Consider the following 17,852-nt stretch of genomic DNA (forward strand, 5'->3'; position numbering starts at 1 on the left):
GAAATCTCTAGGGAACGAAATTCTCACGTCAACGAAATATTTTCGGAGCACCGGAGAACGCCCATAGGAGTCGATGCATTTCGTAACTCGCGACTACGAAAGATATTCATACCGCAGTCCCTCATTAAAGAAATTGTTGAAACACGAGTGCGCAAATAATCTACTCTAGCAACATCAACTACATCCGAAAACTGCTGAAATGCAGTCATGCTACACTTAAATTGTGCAAAATTATCGCTACAGCGCACTTGAGAAGCAGCCGCCATCATTGCTTAGAAAAAAAACATAAAGCTGGCGACAATGATGGTGATGATGGCTTGCCGAAACACCTGCTCGTTATCGCGGACTACGTAGCCAAATCCACATTCCTCATGGAGTTTCGTTCGTTGGCTTGGCTCTGTGTTTGGCTTTGTCGGCTTTGCGCGCACATGGTCGCGTGTGTAGAACCATTTGTGGAGCGTCTGCTTGGTTGCACCAATGCAACGTGAACCTGTGTGTTGCGACTGCTTCGTCCGATTTCGATGCCTGCGAAGATGCCGCCTCCAACGAAAAAGCGGAAGTTCATCACGCTGGAAGTTAAGGCTGCAGTCATCAGTGAGGCGGAAAAGGGCTGGAAAAAAATTGACATTGCCGAAGAATTTGGCGTTGCGTGCAGCTCGCTGTCCACGATTCCGCGCTGATCCAGCGGAGCCGGAAGAAGGATCGCCTCTAGGCGCACTTGATGACGGTACTGCTGACAGCGCGGTGCCGCCGTCACTGACCAGTGCATGGGGAGAACTTTGTGCCATGGCAAACGAGATTCCCGATCGAGAGGCATGAACATGCTGCATGGTAAGGCCCGCCGAAGCAAACTTACGGACTTTTGGAAATAAAATGTGTTTTTTTTTTGTAAATTTCATGTCGTTTCTGCTGCATTCTCGCGCCAACGAGATTCCCGCAAGCGCGAAATTTTCTGCTTTCCCCGCCGATTTCGTTATTGCGGGTTTCAACTGTAGTGAGCTTCGCCCTATTTTTAGGGCACATGCACTTTTGTTTACGCGCAGGAAAATTAAACGAAATCATATCCACATACAGCTTCACTGCAAAATCAAGACACTCCTTTCCAAACAACTAAACAGCGATCTTGTTCCCAGTGGTTGCGCCATAGCGTGCTTTAGTATGTATTATTGGACTTTTTCTTTCTCTCAACATCGTTGGCTGTTTGCTGGGCTCCAACAGAAAGGCACATTGACAGAAAATTTTATTTGAAGGCCGCGCTGGTAAAACAGTTTAACGTTTCCTTACTGATATTATGCGCTAGGCCCCTAATCCTTTTCAATGTGTATCAGCGTATTGTTGTGCTGCTTCTGCACCACTTACAAGAATGAAACTGCAAGAAGATTAAGAAGAACTGCCAATAAATGCCATGGTAATGAAAGACATATATCCGAACTATTTCGGAAATCAGTTGCAATGCCCAGTCCAACTTCATTTCCGTATGGATCATACCAAGAAAACTGGAACATCGTGATCTCATCACCATTTATCGCAAAATACTTCAAATAGTTCCACGTAGGTTCCGATATGCGCTTAACGCCCATCACACAACTTTCTTTTTTTATTCCGAGAAAACAGAGCGGGCGCGGGCGTGAATCCCATTATGCATGCTCGCGCTCTAAATACGTATGACAGGTCACCCAGCACTCGATGGCTTGCTGAAAACAGTTTGCTCTCATATGGGAGCTAGAAATATATAAGATAAGGCAGCCACTAACAAGCGGCCGTTGTGGTCGAAAACACGCTACAAACGCTTTTGGATACAAGTTCACTTATATATCGCAGAAAGCAAAAGACTTCGTGCCTTTAGACTGCAATAAGCGAAACAGCCAATCCGGCTTCGTTGAGCATATCTGATACGTCTCTCACTGAAGTGAAGGCAGAACGTGATAACACCGCTTGGCTAATCTGGATGAACATCATCAATAAAAGTACACTATCTGTACTGCCACGACATACAACGCGCACATCTTATGAAGCCCGCAAACAAAGGTCGTTTGCTCGGATTGCGCGATGCAGCCGTGTGGAATGAGATAAGCACGGAAGAGGATTAGCCGGGTGCGCTACGTCCCCCCAGCGGCATGTGCTTTTCACGGCAGCTTCCTCTATATATACACGTATTAGGAACCGTGTTTACTTGGGCATCCCTCGCCGAGACTGATGGGACAGAATGGATCTTGCTGGCTATGTTATCCGTGCTGTTATAAACTAATACGGGAACACAATCGTGCAATTATTGTTCTGGAAAACGAGGGCTGAAGCATCATGCATTGTGGATGGAGAAATGTTGAGAAGAAAGAAGAAATGTCTCTTGATATTCATTTTTCGTGCAGCTTCGGAGTTTCTTTCAGAAAAGTGCGCTAGAGTTTCCGTTCGAACTTCCTGTAGCAATACATGCTGCTTAAAGACAGTATTTCGTATAATTCTTTGACATGTCTACGCTCAGCAGCGTCAGAAATTGTTTGGAAGCACGTGATGCATGGTTGCTTTCAAACCAACCGTCTATATATATATATATATATATATATATATATATATATATATATATATATATATATATATATATATATATATATATGCGTGTGTGTGTGTGTGTAGAGAGAGAGAGGATGCTTCTTTTTTTATTCGCTTGCGTTCTTCTGTCCACCAACTCGCGCCATATATCATTTCTTTAAAAGTGCATAGTCCGGAGCAGTCCTAACATCTCAGTCCTTATTTTTGTGAAGTCTACTACTTTAAGAGGAGGCTTTTGGTCTTCGGCCCTCAGCGTCCCGAATGATGGTATGTTGAAATGATTGAAGCTTCACAAGCTACTACATTGACTGTTCCCCAGAGTGAGAAATCTTTATTTCGCACTTAGCTCTCGGCCCCACTGCAGTATTTTTGCTAGAAAGCCTTTACTGCGCTGCTCTAGCGCAAACGTAACATAGCACTTAGAAAGCAAGGGGGCGGGGGGGGGACAAAATAATTAAAGGCAACTGTGAAGGAACCTCGTACAATTCATCCTTTACACATGGAGTGTACAGTGTCGGCCATGCACAACAAACGAAGTCCTTGAGAACTTCTCAAGGACTTCGTTTAATCAAAGGCACATTTCATCTTACAATACTTTCAGCATTACTGATACAAGTTTTTAGTCCAACGTATTTCAGTGGATCGATTGCTTTAAAATCTGAAGCATACATTGGCACAGATGTCCTTAAGTGAGGTGGGGGGACATTAAATGCCGTTTAGAACAGAAATGTGTTTTTACGCCAGGACTTCAAAGACTTGCGCGCTTGCAGCTGTGCTCGCCCGGATACAAAAGCATTTATACACAGCTATTCGCAGACAGTACTCGCTGCAGAGGAGAATTTAATATCTTATTAAACGTTCATTAGTTGCCAGCGACGGCTCTGCACTCCTGTCTTCTACGCCCCTTTAGCACTTGCCGTTTTGTGAAAGAGCAAACTCAGTTTGCTCGCTGGAACATTCGACACGAAGTGATCACGTGTAAAAAACAAGCGCTCTCTTTTGACGCGGAGCTCGTGTTCTGGCTTTTTCGTGCATGAAGTCTACCAGCGCCCTAGATCGCTCACAATGGTTATACGGGAAGTTACATCAGCGTCGAAAACTATGATTGACTGGAAAAGTGAAAGTAGCAGCTAAAAGCGGGTGATGTCTTAACGCTATAAACTTTGGTGGCAAGCCAAGATTTTCCAAATAATACATCGCGTATGCTTAATAAATGACAAACGAAAACAGCAGTGTTCAAATAGGAAGATTGGAGAATAATGTTAAAAAAAACATGGTTGATCCCTCCGTCCTTGAACTCGGTATAAAACGGATAGTGAACCGAGTCTTCACAGAAGTAGTTCATTGTTTATTTGCATTGATATGTGACAGCTTGCACAATGCATATTGGTGTTTTGCAGCTATAGCGCCTTTTCACGTGGATGCACCCACGTCGACATCTAGTGGCACATCTCCATACCGGCGACTAAAATCCATGGTCATGATTAAATCTTTCTGGTAGCTGAAGTAGTTAGAATACACCTGGACACAGCATGTGGTGAATATGAAATCAGCGAGCACATAATAAACGCTGGTACTCGATACGCATTCATTCAAAGTGTCGTCATTTGAGGAGAGAAACGGCAGGGTGTGCGCTCCCCAGTAATAGGGTATCCTACGCCTGTACTGATGCATATACCACACAACACTTCAGGAACGCGAAAGGCGGCGTTCGCAGCTTGAGCCGTAAAACGCGGGAAGGTGTGTCCACTTCCCGCTGGCGTGTATCACTCTGATTCAAAGCACTAACTGCGCGAAATTTGCCCGTTGGTGTTATTGCCTGCCGGTGATGCTTACTGCAGCAGTTTTATTTGTTGCACTCGAAGGAGTAGCAGTGAATACAAGAAGCTGCACTACTTTGGCGACAGGACGTCACGTACTCTAACACGACGCGAAAGACAAAGCACGTTAGCGTATCGTCACCGAACCACCGCGTGCACCACATTGCACCAGCCGTAGACATTCATACAATATTACAGGGAAAGCCTCCGTTGCGCTCAAACTACCTAAGCGGTCCCTGTCAGCGCTCGTTAGTGTGATGATGCAGTACTTTACTTCACCGCTCCCAGGAGCCGACACCAACCCCGCCAACAAAGAGCGCTGTGAGAGGGAGAGAGATATATAAGATGCACGTGCGTCGCGAATGTGTGTCGGTAGCGCAGTGCGTAGAACACCCGAAATCCATCGTCGCGGACCTAGAGGTCGTGGATTCGACTGGCAGTTATACGAATCAACGAAACATTTTTTTCTGGTTTTTCTTTGTCCTCTGTTCATGTGCATATTACCGAAGTCACTTCCGTGACGGAAATGACGCCAGTGATGTTTTGGCGGATCCCGACATAAAACACTTTCGTGCTAAAAAGATGAAGCTAGGAAGATTCTAAAGTCTGGTTTATTACCGGAGCATCGTAGCTGCGCCAGTGCAGAAAAGAGCCGTCGTGTGGCCGGTGCTCTGTTTTGGTCTTGTGTGTTCGCTGGAGTGTTATGATATTGACAGACGAATCATGGGGGCCTACACTGACCTCCTTTAAATGCCAACGTGGTAAGGCAAGGCCCGCCAGTTCTTTCTTTGTTTTATTAGCCCACCTTCCCTCATTGACTAATTCTTCAACATTGACCTCATTTAATATGCTTGGTTCGTTCTACCTTTGTTGTAATCCCGGTTGCTCTGTGTGTGCATAGAAATCGTATATCACTTTCATGATCATTTAACCCACCAACTATACATGGTATGAACCAACTAGCCCCTCAAGACGTCCTGATGATCATTTAAGCTAGCCGTATACGTGATAATAGTCTCGATGATATTTTTAAGAACATCCGCCTGAACACATGGCTCAGTTTTCGCATTCCCCTATATCGACGTGACATCCCTTCTTTCTCCGCTATGGCTAGCCGAGTAGCTTACTCAAGATATCTTGTTTTCTGTATAGAAATGGCCTCTGAACACGACTTACGATGACTTTGGTTGCAAGGAGACCCTCGTTGAGTTGGTATTCTTTGTACAGCGAGTATGTATAACAACCCTCGAGGCTGCGCTGCACTGCTGACTTCATATCAAAGTTGCGACAAATAATTTGGGAAGATCGAGTTGACGTTTCCTCACCGCAGGGCATTTTATTAGCGCTACCATTGCCGACACGGAACCTGCACAAGTAAGTTAACTATTGACAAGTGCTAGAAGTTTACGCTGGGCCTTGAACGCAAGCGCCAGCGTGCAAATTCCTTATTTTCCTATATCCCTCCTCTTGCTGCGCGTACGAGTACTTTGGGAGAGATTATGAAGGGACTTCATTGCCATTAAGCAAATATATTTATGTGCTCTATACTAATACCGCCTGTATGAAAGTAAACCAAAATGTTTTCCCAGCCTTCACGAGCGCCAGCGAGTCACTCCACCATTCACTTAGACTTTGTCAATCATGTTGGAGTGCCTTTTTATCATTTAATAAATAATCAAGCGCTGAATTGTAGGGCATGAGTGTAACAATGCGTAGTTTATGTACCTTTATCTTCCATCTTATTGAGGTGTGAGTCGATATTGCATATTCTCTGCTTGTGAACTTCTTGGGATTCTGCGCATGTATAGGTTGTTTCAAACTTAGAGAAAAACTCGGAGAGTATTGCAATGTGCTTCGCGTTTTCCCCTAATTGTGAAACAGCCTCTACAGTATCGGATTACCTTGTGTCATTGCGCTACGGCATTAAGACATTCCTCGTGCCAGCATTGCTTTCCTTGCCAACGCCCTCTCCTTTCACTCACGGTACACTGTCATCACGCAAGCAACATGCAAAATTAACTTTACGTGCGATATACATGCATAAAAAAGTACCCAGGTTGAACAGTGTACCCAATTAGTGTGACCACCTTCCAGTGCATTAAGCTGGTCTCTGCCACCATACCTTTCAGGAAACTAGAAAACAATAGAGGATGTCGTCTTTGGGATAAGTGAAATCTCACTGATGATCTTGATGACCCGAAAACCGCAAGTAGAAGCCTACCAAAGGGCAGAATTTTTACAGCAGCAAAAATTCTTATAAAAATAACAACACAAGAAGAGCTGCTCGACACAAAACGTATGGACCCATGGCCACAAGTACTTAGCAGGAGACGAAACCACACATGCTCTCGCACGACAGCATACTAGGCAAGATTTCCTGCCCCAAGGGATTCAGAAATCGACAAGGATGATAGACATTCCAACCAGCTACTCCCCAATATTTTAGTGCTAGCGGCTGGAACCAACACAACAACCATTTCCACATCTAAAATAAAGCTAGGAAACATCCGTCCTCTTGTGTTCTTTCTTTGTTGTAACATGAACATCAGGCTCACGAGGCACATTGCTTTCCTAAGTAATTTTTGTTGTGTTGGAAAGGATGAGTCGTCATTAATTATAGTAACACGTTTTTTTATCTCACGCAGCTTCGTCGCTGGGCGGCCACTGCGACTACGACGAGGCGTGTGCCTTTTCGGTGACTCACTCGTCCTGCCAGAGCAACGAGTGCCGCTGCCTCGATGGACACGAGCCCGATGCGCACGCCACAAAGTGCACGCCCAGTGAGTACATCAGTTCACCACAGCAACAACACTTGCTCTTGCTGTTCAAAGATAATTCATGACCGGGATTAAGGGTGCATTGATAAAGGAAATGGAGGCATGCTGTGAGCGTCCCGTCTGAAACAAGGGTATGGCGTCAGGTCCAGCAAACGCAAATTATGATGCAAATTCAAGTGCTGATGACATCTATGGGCGGTGGCCGCTCGCTTCGCCGTACCTGAATGCGAAACAAAATTAAAAAAAAATGTGCCTCACTAACATTACTAGCTCATAAACTTGCCTCAACAACACTTATACTAAAGAGCCGTTTGAAAATTCGGAGCAAATTCCAGTACCACGCCACAAAGTCCGTTGATTCCCACGACCTCGGATGTCCATGAGGCAGAAACGTGATGTCGAAAGTTCTGGGAACTTAGGCGCGTTGTGGAGCAATTTTCAAGTTTGACTACAATGTTCCAGCGTCTCTACTATTCACCATAAACCAAATTTGAAAAGTCGTGTTACTTATCTGACACGCTTTTACCCGTCTGTTTCCTATTGAGTTATGATACGGCCGCCGAAATTCATACACAAGAACTTATTAGCTACCGTACGCGCATGCCTCTCCCGACAAAACCGTAATCATAGAGTAACACAACTTTTTAAAAACTATTTTTCTCAAATGATGAAAGATTCATGCCGGGTTTACAACTTTACCTGGAAAATGCACTTGTTAAGGCGAAAGCTTGGAGGGATTCATCAGATGTTGGCCTTGAGAACGCGGTATGCGGTACAGACACTCCCGTGACCGTAATAGGAAAAATCAGATGATTATCAGGGTTCGTGATATCCGCCGCTAACGCCTCACCCGGGTGGTTGCAAAGAATCAGCTCCTACCGCCGCAGCCGCATTCACTTGGAGCCTGATCCTGTTTTGCATAGGTACATGCCTTGCAAATGTACACCACTCAGGGATCTCCATTTAGTGTGACGCTACTATCGTGACCTTGCTTCATAGCCGAGCCACAAGACGCCAACCTCGGCACATCAGTCCCATCGACAGAAAGACTGTCTCATTGACCCCCAAGAGTGAGAGCGATGCTGTGATCGCTCGTTCACTGATTGATTGCTCAAAGCAGCGTTTATGCAATATACATTATTTGTAGTTTTTGTGACGTTGCTCTGTATCCGTCTGCGATCCGTCTGCTGTCGAGACTATTGCTCTGGTGAATTCGCGCACGGAGTAATGCATCGCCACAAGAGGGCTCAGACGGCAATTTTGGCATGCACTATCATGGTCCGTATTATTTTCCGACCAAGTGCACTTTCAGCGAAGCTCCTTCGCTCATTTGTCGTTCCTGCAATGGTTAGATGCGTACGACTTCGACATGTCTTCCAAGGCCTCTTCCATCAACTTTGTGTGACAGAGCAGGATATCCACGATGTCGACGATGATTTGTTCGGTAACTTGTCTCAGGGATATCGCTTGGATGGGCTATGCACGAAAGTGTACTATATCAGACAGGAAGTGGAAACTGGTAGTAAATCGAGAGGCTGGAAGTGAATTCAGAGTTCAAAGGGCGGTACATTGGACTCCCACGCTGTAGTCTTTATTGCTTGTCTTTTTTTTTTGCCTATACGTAATCTGAGTCTGGCTAATAAGCCCTAAAAATCGCGAATGGAAAGACTGGAAGTATCAATTGAAAGTTAAAGTGTGGACGGCAGTGTGTACCCAGAAGTAAATTGTGCCAGCGGCTGCTGAAGCACCACCGCCAGCAAAAGCCAGGGGTGTTCACAAAGACTGCTTGGCTCTGAAATATAATACGCGCAGGTTGTTGTAATCAGCAAGTAGTTCTGCCGTTCCGTAAATCATCATCATCATCGTCGTGGTCATCATCAGCAGCAGCCTGGGTGCTATTCTGGGCATTGTCGAATTCACGATATGGCCAAATTTCGTAATGGCGGCATTTTAAGCCAATCAGAGAGGATGTAGCAGTCCTCAGGTCCAATCAGAATTGACTAATGGCGGAATTTGACAATGTTCAAAATCCTCTTCCATGTTTCTCCAATAAACCCGGTCATGTGCTTGCTGCGGCCCCATTATCCCCGCGAACTTCTTAATCTCATCTGACTGGCTAACCTCGTTCCCCTCCCTCGCGCGCTAAAATTCTCTTCGAATCGAGTCCGTTACTCTTATTGACCAGCGGTTATCATGACATGAGGCGATATGCCCTGCGCATATGCCCATTTCTTCTTGCTTTAGAGTATGTCCCTAACACTCGTTGTTTCTCTGACCCACTCTGCTCTCTTCTTGTCGCTTAAGATTCCACCCATCACCTTTCTTTCCATGGCTCGTTTATTCTCAGTAGGGACACATATAGCCTGCCTTACCAAGAACTCAGCCCTAGCTAAAGCAAACAAATGCACGTGATAATACGCACGGCATATACAGCGGAACTGGTACTCCCACCCAGCACTTCCACTGGGAGACTACAAGCGCTCGTACTTCATAACACTTTCGCGGGGGTGAGGGCGGTGACTATGCTGGGGTAAAGGGAACGCCCCGACCACTCACAGGCAGGGAGACGGGTCCTCGCGGATATAAGTTTTCCTATCCGACCCCATGGACCTCGTTTCTGTACCCCATACTTCACGGGAACAAGTGGTAGTTTTCCTGATTCCGAAGACATTGTGTCCCCTCTACACGGCGCAGGACACGCGGCCGGAGCGAGACAACTCACTAAACGTTTCGGCAGACAATGTGACGTCACTTACACGGACATCACTAAGTCCGATCATGGTCACATTCTAACGGCACTAAATGACTCCACCCATTCAAGTATACCAATGTCGTCCTCAGTGCGGACCCATTGTACGAGCACAGCTGAAGCAACTGCGATCGCTTGAGCAATTAGACAGGCAGACACAAGCGGGAACTGAGAGACGCCGCAGGCCCCGAACAGTGTGGAAGGAAAATATCGGCTCCAGTTTCAACATCTGTTTCCGCCAGTTAAGCAATGTGTGTCATTGGATGGATTACATCACTCGACGCATAACATCGAGGAGAACAAGGCTGCATCAATTTTCTACGGTGGGTGAACTTTTCGCCATTTTACGAGACTTTTTCGTGCCGACCAAGCCGTACTCGAGGTAGGCCTACGTCGAGCCGGGTCAACGCCAGACTGACGCGCGCCAAGTGGCGTTCGTCGGGGGCAAGAGGACGCGCGTTCGACATGCAAGTAATGTTGGACGGGGAGAGCATATCTCCCGATGAGTGTACCGAAGAGTACGGGTGGTAAGCAGCAGCTTCCAAGCGAATGTCAACCAAATCCGCTGCTAGCGGGGACTCAGCCGAAGCTGGGCCTAACACGGACGCGGCGTCTAGAACATTTGAGAACGGCAATCGGGTCAAGAACAAGGTCGCCAGGGCCTCCCGCATGCCCTACATGCCTAAGGATCACTTCAAGATCATCCTACGACGACGAGGCGGCATCAATATTAGCAAGATGGGTTCCACCAAGGTAGGCAAATCCATCATAGAAGCTGCAGGGCTGGGGTCGGACCAGACGGCGTCAGACATCATCTGCCCAAACGTCAGCCATAACATAATGGTGGCGAGTACACCGAAACGAGAAAATGCTGAGAAGTACGTGAGAATAAGATCAATAGACCTGGGCGGTTGCAGTTATGAGATCAACGCCTACGAGGCTGCACCAGACGATACGTGCAAAGGAGTGATAAGAAATATTGACGTCGCCGACGGGCCGGCGGAGCTTGAGAGAAATATTGTCAACCCGAGAAACCCCTTGGCGCTCACGCTAAAAGAATTAATACCGGCACGGTGATCATCACCTTCGACGGTCACAAGGTTCCAAATTTTGTCTGGTACGGCCCGGTCCTGGTGAAGTGCTCGCTCTACAAGAAAAAGATCTATATATGTTATGCTTGTGGCCGGCTTGGTCACAGAGCTGACGTGTGCCCGACCCCGGAAGAGACCGTGTGTAGAGGATGTGGCGCGATAAAGGTGACTAAGGAACACAGGTGCCAATCCAGGTGTGAACTGTGCGGTGGTCCACACCCCACGGCTGACAGGCTGTGCAGCCAGCGTTACACAATTCCATACGTTGTCAGAAGAAGAAGAAGAAGAAGTGAAAGAGCAATGACAGCCAACGTTGAAAAGGAGCAAGTCGACAATCCGCTGAACCTGCGCTCGCCCGAGCTGCACTCCACGGCATCAGCTCCAGTGGACGACTCGAAGCCAACAGCAGCATCTCGCGGCAGGTCCAGGTCTCGACAACACTCCCGATCCAGAGGAAGGAGTGCATCCAGATCGAGAGGACGCAGTGCATCCAGATCCAAATCCGTGGTGCGGTCTGGGCATCGGAGTCCATCGATCAACCCGAAATCCGAAGGAGGCAGTGGTTCCACGTGGGCCGACAAAGTCAAGGGATCGGCAATGACGGACAAGACGCCACCTACCAGAGGACAATCTTCCAACAACAGACGACTTGCCTGGGCCGATGGTGCGCAAACCGAATCGGTAAGTGTCATGCTTTGCGACCCACCTCCAGAGCAAAGTAGGAAAATAGAGAGGCTCAAGAAAGAAAATGAAGAACTAAGGGAGATGAACAAGAATGTGCTTGCAGAATTAGCAGCAATTAAAAAACTTTTAAGTGAATCCAAGCGGACCGATAACATAAACAAGACGCAAAAGGAAACACCAGTTTCCGTGCCTGCGGGCGATGGGGCCATGTCGGCCAAGCGCAGAGCTGTTGAAAGTAAGCTCAAGAATACTAAAACGCACATAGAGGAAATGAAACAAACACTAGCCTCATTTGCAGATAACATGAAAATGATCACGGACAGCGTCTCACAGTTAACGATGTGATGGGACAAATACAGAATACATTAAACGATCCCAGGGAAGGGCTTACGGCATTTAGCGAAAGAGTGAAAACTCTTGAAATGATGACTATGTCCGGCAACGACAGAACACAGTGTGGACCATCGTTCCTCACAGCCCCCATGATTCACCAGGCAGGGGACACGAATATCCAATATAGCTCACTCTAAAAGGGAATTTCGAGTGTGGCAATGGAATTGCGGGGGGTACAAAAACAAACGTGCCACACTCCAGCAATATCTCAGATCACTACAATCTAAGCCGGATATAATTGCACTCCAAGAAACTGGGTACGGCTACGTCACGCTCACTGGGTATAGGGCTATAGAGTGCCAAACGTATGGTAGAGGCTTATATGTGCTTGTAAATAAGCAGCTGACACACATGTCTCATGATCTGGGCATTCGGGACAAGAGCTTAGAGTATCTCATGGTGGAGGTATTAGTGCCGGTCTCATACAAAAATCAAACCTGCAACAGCTTATTCGTCCTCAACATTTACAGTAACCCGAAGCACTACAAGCAACAGTTCAAGATAATTTTCGAGAAAGCTACTAAACTCGCTGAAGCTAGACCCCTAATCATATTAGGGGACTTCAACGCTGCTCATGAACTCTGGGGATATACTGCGACAAACCCCAAAGGCAGGAATCTATGGCATCATGCGGACGAGCAAGACATGGTCTTAATTACGGATAAAGGGTATCCCACAAGAATCGGCAATTCAGTCTGTAGAGACACCACAACCGACCTAACCTTTGTCAAGAACGTAGAGCATGCCATATGGACAAATACCGGTCATAACTTCGGCAGTGATCACTATGTTCTCGAGGTTAAGCTGGAGGTTGAGAAAGGCCGCACTCGAAAATTTGAGGTTGTTGACTGGGATGTCTTTCGCAGAATTAGAACGCAAAGCGGACCAAATGCTGCCAAACCAAGCCTCAAAGAGTGGTGCGAATCCATCAGGAATGATATCAAGGCAGCCACCAGAAAGCTTCTCATTGACGCTAATGTGGAGGCCATGGATTCTAAACTAGGCCACCTAATAGAAGCAAAGCAGGCCATCACTAAGAAATGGCGGACTCAAAGACTCAATCGTAAACTAAGGAAGAAAATAGCAGAACTGAATAAACAAATCCAACAGCACTGCAACAACCTATGTAAGCAGCAGTGGGATGAATACTGTGAAACAATTGATGGACAGATCAGGAACGGCAAGGCATGGAAACTCATTAAGCACCTCCTAGACGAGCAAGGCACCAAGTCCAACCAGAGACACTGCCTTGCCCGGGCCACACACATAGCACTTAAAAATCAAGACATTGAAACAGTTACTAATCAACTCATAGACGAATACCTACCAGTCACTAAGGAGCAAGAACATTTTCCACGATGGGAATAGCGGGGAACCCCTCAGCCGGAGTTGGATCGACCCTTAACCTTATCTGAAATCAGAAGGGTGCTGAGTGACTTAAACAGAAAGTCTGCCCCTGGCCCAGATGGCGTCACCAACAAGTCACTCAGGAATCTCGACGAGCCCTCTATTGAATCACTGACTGATTTTATTAACGACCCGCATGGAATTCGGGGGAAGTTCCTGATGAATGGAAACTTTCTCAAGTCATACTAATACCGAAACCGAGTAAACGTCCAAGTCTAGAGAACCTGCGGCCAATATCGCTAACATCATGTGTAGGAAAGGTTGCCGAGCATGCAATCCTCAACATGCTTAAGGATTACTTGGAGGACAACAACATATACACCCACAATATGCTAGGCTTCAGATCCTCGCTATCTACTCAGGATGCTATGAAGCAGATTAAACATGACATTCTGGACGGGTACTCTAGAGATACCAAAGCCATCCTCGGACTAGACATGGAGAAAGCATTCGACAACATCAGGCACAAATATATCCTTCAAACGATAGAGGAAATTGGACTTGGATCGAAAATGTATAATTACATAAAATCTTTCTTAGGAGCCCGTACAGCGAGGTTAAGGGTAGGAGACACCAACTCAGATGTGGTTCAACTCGGTGATCGTGGCTGGGTGATCTCTCCCATCCTCTTCAACCTGTGCATGATCGGCCTGTCCAGGAAACTGAGCAATATCAGCAACATTCACCACACCATCTATGCTGATGACCTTACCATATGGTGTACTGGCGGTAGTGAAGGACAGGTACAGGGTGCACTTACAGAAGCGGTGCAGGCAGCGGAGGAATACTTGAGGCCCACTGGTCTCAGGTGCTCCCCACACAAGGAGTTGTTACTTTACAGAAAAGAGAAAGGGGGGAGACCTAAGGGCTGGAAGCCACTATCCGAAAGTGACACACATATATTGACCGAAAACGAGGTTAATATACCCAGAGTCGACACGATGAGGGTACTCGGCTTTTTTATAGATGCCAGTGGCAGGAATCACATGGCACTCAAGAAAATTATCTTCAAGACAGAGAACGCATACCGGATGATCAGACGACTTGCAGGGAGACAAAAAGGCATGAAAGAGGACAATCTTATCAAGTTGATCCACTCTTTCGTGTTATGTCATATTTCATAGGCGGCTTCCATGTATAACTGGACACAGACACAATTAAAAAAGCTAGACGCGGTGATCAAGAAAGTCATAAAGAGTGCACTGGGTCTCCCACTTCGCACCAGCACTCAACAACTGATCAAGTTAGGGGTACACAACACGACTAGAGAAATTGCGGAGGCTCAAGAAAGGTCCCAAATAGCAAGACTCTCTACAACTTGCACGGGGAGATCGATCCTCAATCTAATCATGATCAACCCTGTCATCGACCAGGAGACATACACTAAGGTACCACAGGACTTTGCTGAGAGCATCATCGTAGCCCCGTTGCCAAGAAATATGCACCCCACCTTCAACGTCGCCAGACGGGTAGCCCGGGCTAAGGCTTTATTGAAGAAGTTGGATAAAGGAGGCAGGGGGGGAGGGCTTGCTTTGTCGACTCAGCCACATATAAAGACCGAACTATGTTCGCCACGGTAGTAATAGACCACCAGGGCAGGTGTACCAACTGCGCCACGGTTTACACTTCCAAACCGGAAATCGCTGAACAGGTTGCCATCGCGTTGGCCCTGACGGATGATCGGTACACCGAGGTATACAGTGACTCAAAAGCAGCCATCACAGCCTTCAGCAGGGGAAAGATCGCACCACAAGCACTTCGAATTATTAATAGTAAACAGGCCATTGATACACATTACATATATTGGTTCCCAGCGCACCTTGGATCACTGGATGACATTCCCATGAATCCAAATGAATCGGCCAACAGCGTTGCCAATGAACTTACGGACCGGGCCGCTTTTACATATGGCTTTGATTCTGCTGGATTCGAAAATCAACAACGGGATACGCCCACGACATATAATGAAATTAGTAAACATTACAACTTGGGGAGGAGAGAGTTTCCACCCCCTCACAGTAGACTAAACAGAGCACAAGCGGTCACACTTAGACAATTACAGACACAGTCTTATTACCGAAAAACCAAAAAGACGCGTACCATCAAGGAAAAAAGTAAGGACAGTACAGAAGAGGCACGCAAGGCCTTTTTTCGCCTGCTCGGTTGGCGTGGTGTACGAGATCCCGCTTAGTTGCGGTAGGGTATATATCGGCCAAACAGGCCGGTGCATAAACGACAGGATGAGGGAGCACGAACTTTCGGTGAAAAATAAACTTTCAGCACATTTGCCTGTGCATTGTGGTTCCTGCAAGTGTGAGCCTGGGTTTGCCAGTGTTTCCGTTCTTGGAAAGAGTAACGATGTCTTAGCGCGTGAAATTATAGAAGCATACTATATTAGAAAGAAGAAAGAATGCTGTGTTAGTGACACATCTGTTGCTGTGCGTGGGGGTGAATTTAGTTTCATCGATTCATTTTTCGATTAGTTAATCTTGTTATCGCGGGTTTTTGACGAGCTTGTGAGGCGATGTGCGCGCGCAGGGTCGCTGTGGTTATATATGATGCTGATGTTCTGGGAATAAAGTTAGTTGCGAGTGACGCCCTTTCTGTCCTGTCCTTACTTTTTTCCTTGATGGTACGCGTCTTTTTGGTTTTTCAGTAAGCATGTACCAACTAGCCCAACAAAAAGTTCTATTAAGTTACACAGTCTTATTACTCACCAGGACAGGCAAAAGCACGGTACGATATGAAAGATATGGATGCTGTTTGCAAGGCATGCAAGAAAGAAGTATGCACGCTTGAGCATATGCTCTGGGAGTGTGGGTCGCTTGGCCCTGGCATTTTCCGGGAACGGTTTACACGGATGATAAAGTCTCACGACCATATTCCCCAAGTCCTGGCTGTCCAGTACGCTGGGAGGCTTGACCTCCCAGTCCCGACGTGGGATTAGCCAGGCAGGTGGCCACACCCTGTACAGGACGTATAAATAAAGTTATTTCCATCCATCCATCCAAGCGGGAACTCGATAGCAGTCACGACCGAGTGGCAAGCGGCGTGCCAAGTGTTCATAAACGGATGTCTACCGCGCATGAACCTCAAGCTACTAGGCGAAGCACTCCACGAATCACATAGCATTACATTGTGTCCGTGACACTCGGGAGTCCCAGGAAACGAACGGGTGAATGCACTAGCTCGCGAACTGGCGAACCGAGCAGACGATGCCACGAATACAATGCCAGAAGACCATAAACCGCACGACATCCTGGAGCTACAACATTGCGAACGACAAATCTACGCGTCTCCGCTTCCTCAGCTCGGAGTAGGAGACGCTCGGAAGTACAGAAAAATCCAGACAAATACATATACGCACTTAAAACTATGGCACGCAATGGGGCCAACGGTATACGCCAATCAATGTCCATGGTGCGTGGGGTGGCCGTCTCTTCTCCACATTACGTGGGCATTTTCGTCTAGGCCAACAACCATAAACTCCCCTCTGGTACAGAGCTTACTCAGGGAGCCTTGGGAGGCCGTCTTCGCTCGAGCTGACTTGATGAGCCAGAAGAGACTCTTGGATCTGTCTGAGCGTATAGCAACGGCGACCGGAGTCCTGAATTAGGCACCCTCCCTTACTGCTTCCTTACCTCTCTTATTTATTGAATCAAGTTTTTCATCAGTCAATGTCTCGCTGCATCGTTCTTAATTTAGGTTGAACAGAATCCCGGCCGCAGCGGCCGCATTTTCGATGGAGACGAAAATAGTTGAGGCCCGTGTGCTGAGATTGAGGTGCACGTTAAAGAATACCAGGTGGTCAAAATTTCCGTAGCCTTCCACTACGGCGTCTCTCATAATCATATTGTGGTTTTAGGACGTTAAACGCCAACAATTATTATTAATTTAGGTTGAACCCTTTTCTTAAGGCTCCAGGTTTCTGCACCGTAGGTAAGTACCTACGTCAGTGCAGCGTAAATGGAGAGCTAGTAAGTTCCCGCGGGCTTTTTTAAATTATTGCCCTAGTGAATGTGCTTCTTTATTCAGCAGCGGTGCTTCTGCACTAAATGTACAGCAGTTCACTCAGTCAAGTTTAATGTTGTGCTTTGCTTATCACCCACGCTCTAGAAAAATACTTACTCCTAAGCAACGCGACTCTCTCAAGTGTATTATAGCGCCGACACTATGCGCTGTCCGAAACGATCATTTCCTCAACCACCAGAATGTTTTAGCCCGAAGATCCTAGAGTTTCTGAAATTTAATTAGCGACGTCGCCGGAGAAACGCGGCCATGATGGCATGCCCCGTGTGCCTCATTCCCTGGCGTGCAGAGCTGAACTATGCGTTAAAGCCGCGAAACTATTAAACAGTCTCCGCGACCCGTGAGCCATTAT

At 46.9% G+C, this 17,852-nt stretch overlaps 1 protein-coding gene across 2 annotated transcripts in view; it reads left to right on the forward strand.

Moving 5' to 3' along the window:
• Positions 1-17,852, forward strand: part of LOC119394399 (uncharacterized) — a 275,463-nt gene that overhangs the window by 142,201 nt on the left and 115,410 nt on the right. For both annotated transcript variants that reach the window (XM_037661694.2, XM_049415773.1), the window contains one exon: positions 7,016-7,150. In XM_037661694.2, coding sequence (XP_037517622.1) covers positions 7,016-7,150 — 135 coding nt within the window. The remainder of the gene's footprint in view (positions 1-7,015; positions 7,151-17,852) is intronic.

Source organism: Rhipicephalus sanguineus, chromosome 5 (assembly GCF_013339695.2).
Source record: "Rhipicephalus sanguineus isolate Rsan-2018 chromosome 5, BIME_Rsan_1.4, whole genome shotgun sequence".
In the NCBI taxonomy this organism is placed as follows: domain Eukaryota; kingdom Metazoa; phylum Arthropoda; class Arachnida; order Ixodida; family Ixodidae; genus Rhipicephalus; species Rhipicephalus sanguineus.